Below are 14,282 nucleotides of genomic sequence, written 5' to 3' on the forward strand. Positions count from 1 at the left end.
CATTACATCACTATTGATCCAACAATGAAACCGGTGATTCATCCCCCATGCAGCCCCCCGGGAGGCAATGGCGTAGTGGTATTGTCGCTGGACTAATATTCCAGAGCCCCAAGGTAATGCTCTGAGGACCCGGGTTTGAATCCCGCTATAGCAGATGGTGGACTTTGAATTCGATAAAAATCTGGAATTAAAAGTCTAATGATGACCACAAATCTATTGTTGTAAAAACCCATCTGGTTCACTATTACCCTTTAGGGAAGGAAATCTGTCATCCTTACTTGGCCTACACATGATTCCAGACAAGTAGCAATGTGTTTGACTCTTAAATGCCCTCTGAAATGACCACTCAGTTGTCAAGAAGGCAGCTCACTTCCATCTTCTCAAGCGCAACTAGGGATGGGCAATAAATGCTGGCCCAGCCAGTGAAGCCCATATCCCGTGAATGAATAATTTTAAAGTACCAAAGGAACTAAAGGGAAAGTTTGAAAGAGAGCTCCAAGAGATGGAAGAAAGGAATGTGATCATCAAAATCAGACAGCTTAGATAAATGTCATCATGGTGAGATAGAAGCCAAAAGGATCCCAAAGACCTTAACCAAAGAAGAATCTCTATTCCAATGTTGGAATAGATCACACCAGTACTGCCTGAGCCAAAGGTTTGAGGGACTACCAGAGAAAGAATATCCTAACCAGATCAGAAATTTACCTTCAGTTCCATCAGTTTTAATTTTGGCTCACTGTTTCTTATGTGAAAACTTATCAAGTGGCCTTTTGGGAGTTCATATAAACTAAATCTATAGACATTCCCCTGTTCACTACTTGAATTTTTTTGAGGAAATAGTTAAATTAGCATTCATTAGACATGATCTTCTCTTAACAAATCTATATTGGCTGTCACCAATCAGCTCAGATTTCTCAAAGTACTCAGTCACCCTGTTCTTATAGAGTCAAATAGCTTCCCCACAATAGGTTTTAAGCTGTCAGTTTTATAATTTCCTGGTTTCTCTCTCTCACCTTTCTCGAATAATGAAGCTACAGTTGTAATTTTCCAATTTAAAGGGGTAATTTCTGAAACAAGAACTTTGAAAAATTATGGCTAAAGCATCTGCAATTTCTTCATCTAAATGCTGAAGTGGAAACCATCAGGACCTGGGTTTTGTTGGTATTTAGAGGCATTTTTTTCTAAAGCTGTTCTTATGCTTAGGCTAATTTCATTAAGTTCCAGTCTTTGATTAATTATCCATTTCTCTGTAATGTCAGGTACGTTGTCCTCTTCCTCTGTTGCAAAGGTGAACACAAAGTAATTATTCAACAAGTCTGCCATTCCTTCTTTCATTTGTAATATATTGCCACGATCTGTTTTTAAAGGGCCCACATTTCCCTTGACTATCCTTTATCTTCTGATATAATTAACTGTAAAAAGATTTTGTGTTAATCCTTTGCAAGTTTCTTTTTGTATTCCTTTTTCAGCTTTTAATATCCTTTTTGACTTTCTTTGCAATCCTTTATATCGCTCCCGGCCCCTGGAAGGACTCGCAACACTCTGACTCGGAGTGAGAGTGCTACCACTGATCCACAGCTGACACAAACAGTGCATTGTGGGATATCATGGGCGTATTGAAGGAAAGCAAAGAACTTGCATTTGTATACACCTTGATGTCGGGATGTCCCAAAGTGCTCTGTTCAGCCAGTCAAGTAATAAAGTTTATTTCTTCCCGACAACAGATTACATCATCAATGATTCATCTGGAGCGGTGGCTCCCAAGATATTTCTGGTCTCGTGCTGGTATCTGTGGGGTGAAGCTTGGACTTGACAACAACTGGTATATCTGGTGAGAGCTCAGAAGCTATTCCAACAGCATAGATCGAGGAAAAAGAAATATCCGAGAGGGATTCCCTTCTCATTTTGCACCAGGCAACTAGGAATTTGGGCATGAGTTGTGCATGATATTCAAATCATAAAGATTCAAAAATAATGCACCGTTGGTGGACAAGGCTGTATGGGGTTGGGAAACTACCTCCTGTTTTACAATATCTGCACTGGAATTTGGAGGGAAAAACAAGTAGGGAAACAAATGAATGCAAACTTTGTCTATATTTTGTGCTAAACTCCCCTCTTGCCTGTTCCTGGCACAGGGTACTTATTGAATCCTGTTGCCAGCAATTTACCAACTAGCCACGAACTGTAAGTGAGGCATTGAACTGTTAAAGAGTGAAAAAATATTTGCCTATAGGCTCCTAACCCTCCAATAAGGAGGGCAGGAAGCAGATGCACATTATGAGCTGGAAGTGCACTTCCCACCAGCTTGGTTATAGCCAAAAAATCAGCGTGCAGTGTCGACAACTGAAACATGTGTCGGCCCTTTTCATATGAAAATAAGGAGCTTAGCACCTTTTTGAGGTCCTCACTGTAACATTGGTTTGCTCTGCAGCTGACAACATTGACTGCACTCAGGAAAACCAGGCCTACATGCAGTCGAACAGTGGGTAGGATGGGTGTTGAGTGGGGGGAGGTGTTGGTAGGGTGGGGGGTGGGGTAGGTGGGTGTTGGTGGGATGGGGTGGGGTGGGGTTGGTGGGGTGTGGTGCGGGGGGGTGGGTGGGTGTTGGGGGGGTGGGTGTTGGTGGGGTGGGGTGGGTGTTGGTGGGGTGTGGTGCTGGGGGGTGGATGGGTGTTGGGGGGGTGGGGTTGGTGGGGTGTGGTGCGGGGAGGTGGGATTGGTGGGGTGTGGTGCGGGGGGGTGGGTGGGCGTTGGGGGATGGGGTTGGTGGGGGGTGGGGGTAGGGGTTGTTGCGCGTGTGGGGTTGGTGGGGGCAGTGTATTGTCCTTGGAGGAACCAAGCGCAGGAATTCTCCTTCAGAGCCGACATGAAAACAATCAGGCCGATCCCCATCCCCTACCATGTCTCATCCACCACTACATCTCCTCCCTTCCCCCCTGTGCCATGCCAAGTATGTTAATTTCCCATTCTTCCTAATTATCCCTCTCCTTGCCGCAATGATTTGGAGGAAAATGTAACTGGGCTAATTAGTAAGTTTGCAGACGACACTAAGGTTGGAGGAGTTGCAGATAGTGAAGAGGATTGTCAAAGGATACAACGGGATATAGATCGGTTGGAGACTTGGGCGGAGAAATGGCAGATGGAGTTTAATCCTGACAAATGTGAGGTAATGCATTTTGGAAGGCCTAATACAGGTAGGAATTATACAGTAAATGGCAGAACCCTTAAGTGCATCAACGGGCAGAGGGATCTGGGTGTACAGGTCCACAAGTCACTGAAAGTAGCAACACAGGTGGAAAGGTAGTCAGGAAGGTATATGGCATGCTTGCCTTCATCGCCAGGGGTATTGAGTATAAAAGCTGGGAAGTCATGCTGCAGCTGTATAGAACCTTGGTTAGGCCACACTTGGAATATTCAGTGCAATTCTGGTCACCACATTACCAGAAGGATATGGAGGCATTGGAGAGGGTGCAGAGGAGGTTTACCAGAATTCTGCCTGGTCAGGAGGTTATTAGCTCTGAGGAGAGGTTGGAGAAACTCGGATTGTTCTCACTAGAGCGACGGAGATTGAGGGGCGACTTGATAGAAGTTTACAAAATTATGAGTGGCATGGTCAGAGGCTTTTTCCCAGAGTGGAAGAGTCAATTACTAGGGGACATAGATTTAAGGTGAGAAGAGAAAACTTTAGAGGAGATGTGCAGGGCAAGTTTTTTATGCAGAGGGTAGCGAGTGTCTGGAATTCGCTGCCAGAGGAGGTGGTGGAAGCAGGTACGATAGTGGTGTTTAAGAGGCAGCTTGACAAATACATGAATAGGATGGGAATAGGGGGATACGGACCCCGGAAGTGCAAAATGTTTTAGTTTGACAGGCAATATGATCGGCGCAGGTTTGGAGGGCCAAAGGGCCTGTCCCTGTGCTGTACTTTTCTTTGTTCTTTGTTCTTTATAGCACACCTCACCACTATTTGCCACCTCTCCTGCCACTGATTAGCTACCCTCCTATCTCCAGCTCTATCTCATCATCAACCCCTCCCTACTGCATCCCAACCCATCTCCTTTCAGTCACCCACCCTTCCTGATGTTCTCACTTACCTAAGGGCCCCTGCTAGTGTCTTGGCAGCCTGATCCTCAATTATGCTTCGCCAGAAACTCTGTGCAGCTTGCAGTCCCAATGGAAATGAGGCCCAATATTGGGGGATACCTTGGGTCTCACGATTCCGGCACCAGGATTGCATCCTATACTGCAAGGTCCCACAAACATCAACAGGTAATCCTCAAGCACAACTTGTCGACCAGTCTTTCAGGCCTCCTCCTCAACTTTCTCACAAAGACTCATCACCCACTTTCTATTTGTCCTCTGTAAAAGACCTTGAGATGTTTGAGATGCTAATGTGAGTTGTCAATCGTGTGACCTTTCTATTTTGGTCTCACAGGGTGGAGGACACGATCGATAGCAATGTGAAGAGCTGCAGCAGTCCCAAGCATGCAAAGGCGGAAGAACATCGGGAATCTGGGAACAAAGCTGAGAAAGGGCAAAACGACCAACCATCCCCCTTTGGGAATGAAGCTGAGCAGACCTCCAGCATAGAGCTGCACATTCTCCGGCACAGATCCAGGGTTCACTTTTCTGATGAAGCAACCAGTGAGGCTAAAGAAGCCGAGTGTTATCTGTAAACTCTGAGAGACTCTGTGTCAACTGTCATTGGGGCTTCTCTGCTGTGGAGCATCTGTCCATTCTCCTTTCACGTGTAGGGAACTTTACATGGGGGAAAGGAGCCTATCATATATAAAACTAAAGGTTTTGAGGTGGCAAGGATCATTGGTGCTTTGATACTTTGCTCAGACAATATGGTTTGGTGAAAAGTTGATGGTGGGGACTTTCTAAAGTTCCCCTTTCAGCAAATGTTGCTGAACTTCACTATATTTACTAAGTATCCTTCTCCTTCTCTGAAAACTATGAGAATCTTACGTTTGATCGGGAGGGGTTCAAATGCTTTATAATTGATACCTAGGAGTAAATTATTGGTTGGGTTCTAATCGAGGGGTTCAGATGGTGACGTATAAGATATTGGATAACCCAGAATGAGTTACAGGCTGGAATCTATTGGTGGCCTTCAGATGGTTTATAGATAGGATAACGTATATCTGGGAGTGATTGAGGATTGTTCGGTGCAGAGAGAGAATACAGAATTCCTCAGACCAATGGCATTACTGTCTGTGTGTGCAAGATGTCTGCCTAATGAACAGCTTGAATTTGAAACTTCTACCTACTGATGTGACATTTAAATCTACGTATATGTAATCTAATAAATCTCTATTCAGATTTGTGCCTTTGTTTATGAGCATCTTAGCAACTCCAAAAGGAAGCCATACAGCCCTTAGCATCCATGGTAGTGCTAGCTCTCCAAGGCTCAAACTTGGAAGAACAGTGCATGGAAGATTTAACTACTGTAGTTTAGGTTTAACTAGAGAGTGGTGAATGTGTGAAATCACAAAGGTATTCAAAATCATTAGGGAGTCTGGACAGAGTAGCTAGGGAGAAACTGTTCCCATTGGTGGAAGGCTCAAGAACCAGAGGACACTGATTTAAGGTGAATGGCAAACCGGTGACATGAACAAAATTGTTCTTACACAGCAAATCGTCAGGATTTGGAATGCAATGCCTGAGAGTGTGGTGGAGGCAGAATCAATCGTGTCTTTCTAAAGGCAATCGGATTGTTACCTGAAAAGGAAAAACTTGCAGGGGTACGAGTAAAGGCTGGGAAGTGGCAATAGGTGCAATATTCTTTTGGACGGCTTGTACCACATGATGGAGTGAATGGCCTCCTTCTGTGCTATAACCATTTTAAGATTCTATGAAGCAGGATTAAGGGGACTGATAAAGTGGGAACATTTGAGGAAGAGATTTGAGGGGTAGATTTTTGAGGGAGGATTGTTTTTCTGACCCACAAGGTGGACTACAGATTCTGTTCTGCTTCTTGGGTTCCTTGCTCTTTCCTATGCCTCTTATACTCTTCCTTTTCAAATACTTATCTAATGCCCTTTTAAATGATGTTATCGTCTGCCTCATTATGCATGTGTGGTAAGGCATTCTGCAGGGAGTGTAGCATCTCATTTCTTAAACTGTGGAATGTACTCCTTCCTGAAACATTTCTGTTGAAACTAATCTCCGTCTTTGCTCTTTGCTTTTTTCTCACTGTAATTCCAGCCTCCCCTCAACCACCCCCCTCCATTCCCACAAAACCCATATTACACACCTTATCTGAATTGAATGTGTTCAGGCCTGCATTCCTACAGTTACTCATTTGATCTTGCTCCCTGTGTTGGAAACATCTCATCATAACTTAGTACAATTGCCACTGATTTTGTCAAGTGCAGGAGTTTGATGTGAACGGGATCTTGAGAATGAAATGATGTTCGATCATTTGTAATGCTGCATGTTGCTGTTTTGTTGCACACCTGGTGAAATAAAACTGATGCTTGAATCAAAGGTTGCTTGCCATCTGTGTTCCCCCATGCTGTTAGGGAGATTTCCATTGCTTGAGGTTAGATTTAAATCTTACTTCTTGAACCGTGGAGTATGTCAAAACACTTCTACTCAACAGACCAGCCAAAACATCACTTCCCCCAAGGCCAACTGAACAGTTACTCTGCTTTTCACAGAGGCACCTCAGCTCCAACCCTCCTAGTTCATGAAGCTTGTTTAAAAAAAAGGAATTAGATTCATACAATGAAGTACTCCTGAAGTGTAGCCACTGTTGTAAAGTAGGGAACATGGCAGCCAATATGCACACAGCATGGTCCCACAAACTGCAATGGCCAGATGATCTGTTTTATCTGCTTAACCCCACATGCTTTACTTCACACAGACATTTCGCACCCAGATCTTTCACTCTCCTCCCACCTCACACACAGCCACTTCACCATTGCCCCCTACTTCACACACAGACACCTCCCAACTCCCATATTCACCACTACCTCATCCAAAGAGAGAGGTATGTCACCACTCCGACTTCACACTGAGTTGCCCTTGATTTGGGAGCTGAGATTTTTTTTCTTTATTCATGGGATTTGGGCATCACAGGGAAGACCAGCATTTATTGCCTATCTTAGTTGCCCTTGAGGAGATGATGGTGAGCCACCTTGTTGAATACAACTGAGTGGCTCGCTAGGCCATTTCAGAGTCAACGATGCTGCTGTCAGTCTGGAGTCACATATAGGCCAAACAGAGTAAGAACAAAAGATTTCCTTCCCAAAAGGACATTAGTGAAGCAGATTAGTTGTTTTAGGACAATCCAGTAGCTTCATGGTCACCATTATTGATGCCAACTTTAGAAAAAATCCAAATTTGTTCTACGGTAGGATTTGAACTCACATCTCTAGGCTCTTAGTCCAGACTCCTGGATTAACTAAGTTATGTAACACAATCAATGGCTGTGAGCACGCTATCCTGTTAAGTGTCAGCAGGTTATTTTGTCATAGAGAGTCTCATTGCCAATCCAGATCCTGTCTTTGCATGACATCCCTGTGTAGTACATGTGTATTCCAACGGTCATGATCAACAATGGGTTCCCAGGCTCAGGGGCCCTGAGTTCAATTGCAGCCTCCAGCCCCACAGCATTAAGTTAATCAAGTGCTATCTGGAGATTGAATCTGAGTCCTTCCTAATGTGTTTTCCGTTACAGCTTGCTCTTGATAGCGAATTTTTCCACCGGGCCATCAGAGATATGCTTTTCTGTGCATTGTTATTATGACTGTGGTGCTGGTTGTTATATACAATCCTCCAGGTGTCCCTAAAAGCAAATTGATTAATGTGGATCAAAATAAACTCACTGCCAATGAGAAAATGAGAGATTTATATTTACATAACGCCTCTCACAACCCTGGAAATCTCAAAGTGCTTTACAATCAAGTACTTTTGAGGTGCAGCCACTTTTGCAATTTTGGAAACCCAGCAGCCAATTTGCACAGAACAATGTCCCACAAACAGATATGTGATAATGCCCGATTATCCTGTTGTAGTGATGTTGATTGAGGGATAAATATTGTCCACATGTGACTTTTTAAATCTACATTTTTACCTGAAAGGACAGAAAGGGTAAAAGCAAAATACTGTGGATGCTGGAAATCTGAAACAAAAACAGAAAATGCTGGAAAAACTCAGCAGGTCTAACAGCATCTGTGGAGAGAGAAACAGAGTTAATGTTTCGAGTCCGCTCTGAAGAAGAGTCATACGGACTCAAAATGTTAACTCTGTCTTTCTCTCCACAGGTGCTGTTAGACCTGCTGAGGTTTTCCAGCATTTTCTGTTTAGGACAGAAAAGGTCTTGGTTTAACATCTCATCAAAAAGACAGCAACACCGATAGTACAGCACTCTCTCAGTAGTGCACTATATGTCAGCTTAAATTTTGTGCATAAGTTTCCAAAGTGGGACTCAGCTTCATGACCTTTGATTCAGAGCTGAGTGCTACCCAGTGAACTATGACAAACATCATCTCTGAGAAGCTCTGGTGACTCAGCTGGTGTATTGTCAGGCTGTATATTGATCAAGTGGGAATTGTACCATCACAAATATGCAAGCTGTCAGGAGAGAAAAATAGGTTCTTGTGTGAGTCACAAGGTAGGCTGCTTCCCACACTTGCACATGCTGGCCCATGGTGTGAAATATACAGGGATAGCCTGGCATCTTAACACATTGTTTTTCCATGACATTTCAACAGCTATGAAAAGAAAGGTTAGAAAAGGTTACCAAGCCGATTCATGATCCCATATCATAGTGTACATCTATAACTATCATTGTGTTCGCCATGGTTTTGTGCATAGCACACTTGTCTGTAACATAGAAGGTTGCTGATTTCAACCCCCAGTCCACTTAATGAGCACACAATCTAGGCTGATTCTTCCGTGCAGTACTAAGGCTGTGCTGCACTGTCAGAGGTGTCACCTTTCAGATGAAATGTTACACTGAGTCCCTGTCTGCCCTCTCAGACAGAAGTGAAATACCTCATGGCACTAAAAGGAGCAGGCAAGTTCTCCTAGTGTCTTGCCCAATATAACATCATTAAAACAAATTAACGGGACATTACCTCATTTCAATTTTTGGGAGCTTGCTGTGCACAATTTGTATGCTGCTTTTCCTATATATAACATCCAACAAATAACATATAAAGGTGCCTTATCAGCTGTAAAGCACTTTGAGATGCCCTGAGGTTGCGAAATCCTTTCTTTTTAAATTTTTCTTTACCTTTATTGGTCAATGGAAAAGGCCGTGAATTCAGATAACACTCTATTGACCACATACCATGTAGAAGCATTATTCAGGGACCTGGCAAGCAAAGGATAACCCTGGATTCAGAAGTAGTTATAATTGTTGAATAAGTAGGATTAGACTATAAACTAATGGAAGTAATTGATTGAAACTCCTTATCCTCATAGGACTTGAGTTGAGGCTCAGAGTAATTTATCTTTGTTCTTAACAGATTGTCCCCATCTTCCTCTATGAAGGGAAACATGTTAAACACTTCCAAGGGGTTCCTGTTTTTTCAGGGATTGATCACATTCTGAACAGAGATTGTCATTAGAATGTACACCCTTGTCAGATCCATCTCTGGCCCATAGATTGTGGATCGTTGTAAACCTGTAAAAAACAAATTGCCTGAGGGGATTATGGCAGAGTTTCAATCTTGATTCGTTTCACGTGCAGATGGTTGAAATTCTTATAGTGCAACAAGTGATAATAGCTTGGAGCTGGTTGAGATCAGATTGTAGATAAGACTTGTTCTCATTCACTCATGCCTAAAATGATGTAATATCTTTACTGCATTTAACCCTTATGGTGGCTATAGTGAGATTTAGCACAGGAATAATAAGCAAAGACAGTTGAGGGGAGACTCTGTAAATGGTAAGCTCATGGTGCCTAGTTTAGATCGCCTCTCGCTCTGTGTTGGTGGTAGTAGCTCCTTAGTGGAGGGAAAACTGGACCTTACTTGGATGCCAGTAACAAATTGATATTTGTGAAAAAAAAGGCCTTTAGCCACAGAACTTAAGTTTGCAGACTTGCTCTGAAGAAGAAGCTGAGATCAAGAACTCATTGCTTGGGAATCTTAGGAGCTGATGTTTGTCCAGCACAGCTGAAATAACCTATTCCCTGTATACAAGCACCAACTTACAAAAACTTCTAATTGACTTCTAACATCAACAACCTTTTGGGAAAACAGTTTCAGATTTCCACTACCTTTTTTATGTGAAGAAGTGTTTCTTGACATCACCCCTGAGCAGTCTCACTCTAATTTTAAGGTCACGCCTAATGGTTTCTTTCTATCTGCCCAACCAAATGCTTTAATCATCATACACACCTCAGTTAGATCACTCTTTAATGTACCATACTCAAGACAATACAAGGCTAGCCTACGTAACCAGTCTTAATAATTTAAACCTTTTTCCCTCAGTATAATTTGCTGAATCTGCACTGCAGTGCCTCCAAAGCCAGTCTATCCTTCCTGAGGTGTAGTGCTCAGAACTGAACACAGTACCCTAAATGAGGTCTCATCAAAGTTTCATACAACTTCTACCCATTTGTATTCCTCCTACTTTGTGATAAAAACAAACATTTGATTAACCTCTTTAAATATTTTTGTAGCCGTCGATAAGCTTTTACTGATTTATATATATGGACCCTTAAATCTCTCTGCGGCTCAACAATTCCCATCTTGTCACCATTTTGAAAATCCACTGATCTATGTTTCTTCCCAGCATTGAACTCCATCTATCACAATTTTGTCCACTTACAGGCCTTAGTACAGATCCTGAGAGGAAATCATTAATCACATCCTGCCAAATTATTATTATCTTTTTAATCATTCATGGGATGTGGGCTTCGCTGGCTGGGCCAGCATTTATTGCCCATCCCTAGTTGCCCTTTAGAAGATGGTGGTGAGCTGCCTTCTTGAACCCCTGAAGTCCATGTGGTGTGTTTAGGAAAGGAGTTCCAGGATTTTGACCCAGTGACGGTGAGGGAACGGCGATATATTTCCAAGTCAGGATGGTGAGTGACTTGGAGGGGAACTTCTAGGTGGTGGTGTTTCCATCTATCTGCTGCCCTTGTCCTTCTAGATGGTAGTGGTCGTGGGTTTGGAAGGTGCTGTCGAAGGAGCCTTAGTGAATTCCTGCAGTGCATCTTATAGATGGTACACACTGCTGTTACTGTGCGTCGGTGGTGAGGGAGTGAATGTTTGTGGATGTGGTGCCAATCAAGCTGGCTGCTTTGCCCTAGGCAGTGTCAAGCTTTTTGAGTGTTGTGGGAGCTGTACTCATCCAGGCAAGTGGGGAGTATTCCATCACACTCCTGATTTGTGCCTTGTAGATGGTGGATAGGCTTTGGGGAGTCAGGAGACAGGTTACTCGTTGCACTATTCCTAGCCTCTGACCAGCTCTTGTAGCCACTGTATTTATATGGCTAATCCAGTTCAGTTTCTGGTCAATGGTAACCCTTAGGATGTTGATAGTGGGGGATTCAGTGATGGTAATGCCATTGAACACAAAGGGGCAATGGTTGGATTCTCTCTTGTTGGAGATGGTCATTACCCGACACTTGTGCAGCGCGAATGTTACTTGCCACTTGTCAGCCCAAGCCTGGATATTGTCCAGGTCTTGCTGCATTTGGACATAGACTGCTTCTGTGTCTGAGGAGTCACGAATGGTGCTGAACGTTGCGCAATCATCAGCGAACACCCCCATTCTGACCTTATGATGGAAGGAAGGTCATTGATGAAGCAGCTGAAGATGTTTGGGCCGAGGACACCACCTTGAGGAACTCCTGCAGTGGTGTTCTGGAGCTGAGATGACTGACCTCCAACAACCATCTTCTTTTGTGCTAGGTATGACTTCAGCCTGGGGAGAATTTTCCCCCTGATTCCCATTGACTCCAGTTTTGTTCAGGCTCCTTGATGCCACACTCGGTCAAATTCTGCCTTGATGTCAAGGGCAGTCACTCTCATCTCACCTCGGGAGTTCAGCTCTTTTGTTCATGTTTGAACCAAGGCTGTAATGAAGTCAGAGCTGAGTGGCCCTGGCAGAACCCAAACTCGATGTCAGTGAGCAGGTTATTGCTAAGCAAATTCTGCTTGATAGTGCCTTTGATGATCCCATCCATTATTTTACTGATGATCGAGAGTAGACTGATGGGGCAGTAATTGGCCAGGTTTGATTTGTCCTGCTTTTTTGTACAGGACATACCTGGGCAATTTTCCACATAGCCAGTTAGATGCCAGTATTGTAACTTCACTGGAACAGCTTGGCTAGGAGCGCGGCAAGTTCTGGAGCACAAGTCTTCAGTACTATTGCCGGAATATTGTCAGGGCCCATAGCCTTTGCAGTATCCAATGCCTTCAGCCATTTCTTGATATCAAGTGGAGTGAATCGAATTGGCTGAAGACCGGCATCTGTGATGCTGGGGACCTCTGGAGAAGGCCGAGATGTATCATCCACTCGGCACATCTGGCTGAAGATTGTAGCAAATGCTTCAGCCTTATCTTTTGCACTAATGTGCTGGGCTCCTCCATCATTGAGGATGGGGATATTTTTTGAGCCTCCTCCTCCACTGAGTTGTTTAATTGTCCACCATCATTCGTGACTACATATGGCAGGACAGCAGAGCTTAGATCTATCGCAGTATTTTGCTTTTATCTTAGATCTGATCTGTTAGTTGTGGGATCGCTTAGCCCTGTCTATCACTTGCTGCTTATGCTATTTGGCACGCAAGTAGCCCTGTGTTATAGCTTCACCAAGTTGACACTCATTTTTAGGTATGCCTGGTGCTGCTCCTAGCATGCCCTCCTGCACTCTTCATTGAACCCGAGTTGATCCCCTGGCTTGGTGGTAATTGTAGAGTGGGGGATATGTCGCTTAGCCCCGGTAATCTTTCACCCCATTATTTACCAAGAATCTATCTACCTCTGCCTTGAAAACATTCGTAGACCCTGCTTCCACCACCTTTTGAGGAAGGGAGTTCCAAAGACTCACGACCCTCTAAGAGAAAAAAATTATTCTCATCTCTGTCTTAAATGGGAGACCCCCTTATTTTTACCCCTAGTTCTAGACTCTCCCACAAGAGGAAACGTTCTCTCCACATCCACCCTGTCAGGACCCCTCAGGATCCTATGTGTTCCAATCAAGTTGCCTCTTACTCTTCTAAACTCCAGCGGATACAAGCCTAACCTGTCCAATCTTTCCTCATACGACAACCTGCCCAGTCCTGGTATTAATTTAGTAAACCTTCTTTGAACTGCTGCTAATGCATTTACATCCTTCCTTCAATAAAGGGACCAATACTGTACACAGTACTCCAGGTGTGGTCTCACCAGTGTCCTGTACAACTGAAGCATAACATCCCTACTTTAATATTCAATTCCCCTCACAATAAAAAACAACATTCTATTAGCTTTCCTAATTACTTGCTGTACCTGCATACTAGCCTTTTGTAATTCATGCACCAGGACACCCAGATCCCTCTGAATCTCAGAGCTCTGCAATTTCTCACCATTTAAATAATAAGCTTCTTTTTATTCTTCTTGCCAAAATGGACAATTCCACATTTTCCCACATAATACTCCATTTGTCAGATCTTTGCCCACTCACTTAACCTATCTATATCGCCTTGTAGCCTCCTTATGTCCTCTTCACAACTTACTTTCCTACCTATCCTTGTATCATCAGTAAATTTAGCAACTATACCTTTGGTCCCTTCATCCAAGTCATTTATGTAAATTGTGAAAAGTTGAGGGCCCAGCACTGATCCCTATGGCACACCACTCGTTACATCTTGCCTACCAAAAAAGACCCATTTATGCCTACTCTCTGATTTCTGTTAGTTACCCAATCTTCTATCCATGCCAATATGTTACCTCCTATAACATGAGCTTTTATTGATGACTCCTTACATCGGTTTGCTGATCATTGGAAGTGGTATTTGGCCTGTGTTTTGTGAACAGAACATACCATATTGTCAGGTAGATAGCAATATTGTAGCTGAACTGGCACAGCTTAGATAGAAGGCATGGCTAGCTCTGGAGCATAAGTTTCACCACTACAGCTGGAATGTTGCCTAGGCCAATAGGTTTTGTTGTGCAGCACAGTTATCAGCCCCTTGAATAATCAAGTGGACTAAAGACTATCATCTTTGATAGTGTATGGCCTTCCAATTACTCCACTGGACATCATTCCCTCAATGTATTGCAATGTTTATGGTTCCCTCAACACCCTGCCTGGCATTCCCAGTTTGCCTC

At 43.6% G+C, this 14,282-nt stretch overlaps 1 protein-coding gene across 1 annotated transcript in view; it reads left to right on the forward strand.

Annotated features, from left to right (window-relative positions):
• LOC144699562 (transient receptor potential cation channel subfamily V member 6-like) overlaps positions 1-5,246 on the forward strand; it is a 57,042-nt gene extending 51,796 nt beyond the window's left edge. The window contains exons 14-15 of the mRNA XM_078570603.1: positions 1,725-1,831; positions 4,433-5,246. Of these exons, the coding sequence (XP_078426729.1) occupies positions 1,725-1,831; positions 4,433-4,673 (348 nt within the window). The 3' untranslated portion in view covers positions 4,674-5,246. The remainder of the gene's footprint in view (positions 1-1,724; positions 1,832-4,432) is intronic.
• Positions 5,247-14,282: the final 9,036 nt, after the last annotated feature.

The sequence above is a fragment of the Cetorhinus maximus genome, chromosome 24 (genome assembly GCF_964194155.1).
Source record: "Cetorhinus maximus chromosome 24, sCetMax3.hap1.1, whole genome shotgun sequence".
In the NCBI taxonomy this organism is placed as follows: domain Eukaryota; kingdom Metazoa; phylum Chordata; class Chondrichthyes; order Lamniformes; family Cetorhinidae; genus Cetorhinus; species Cetorhinus maximus.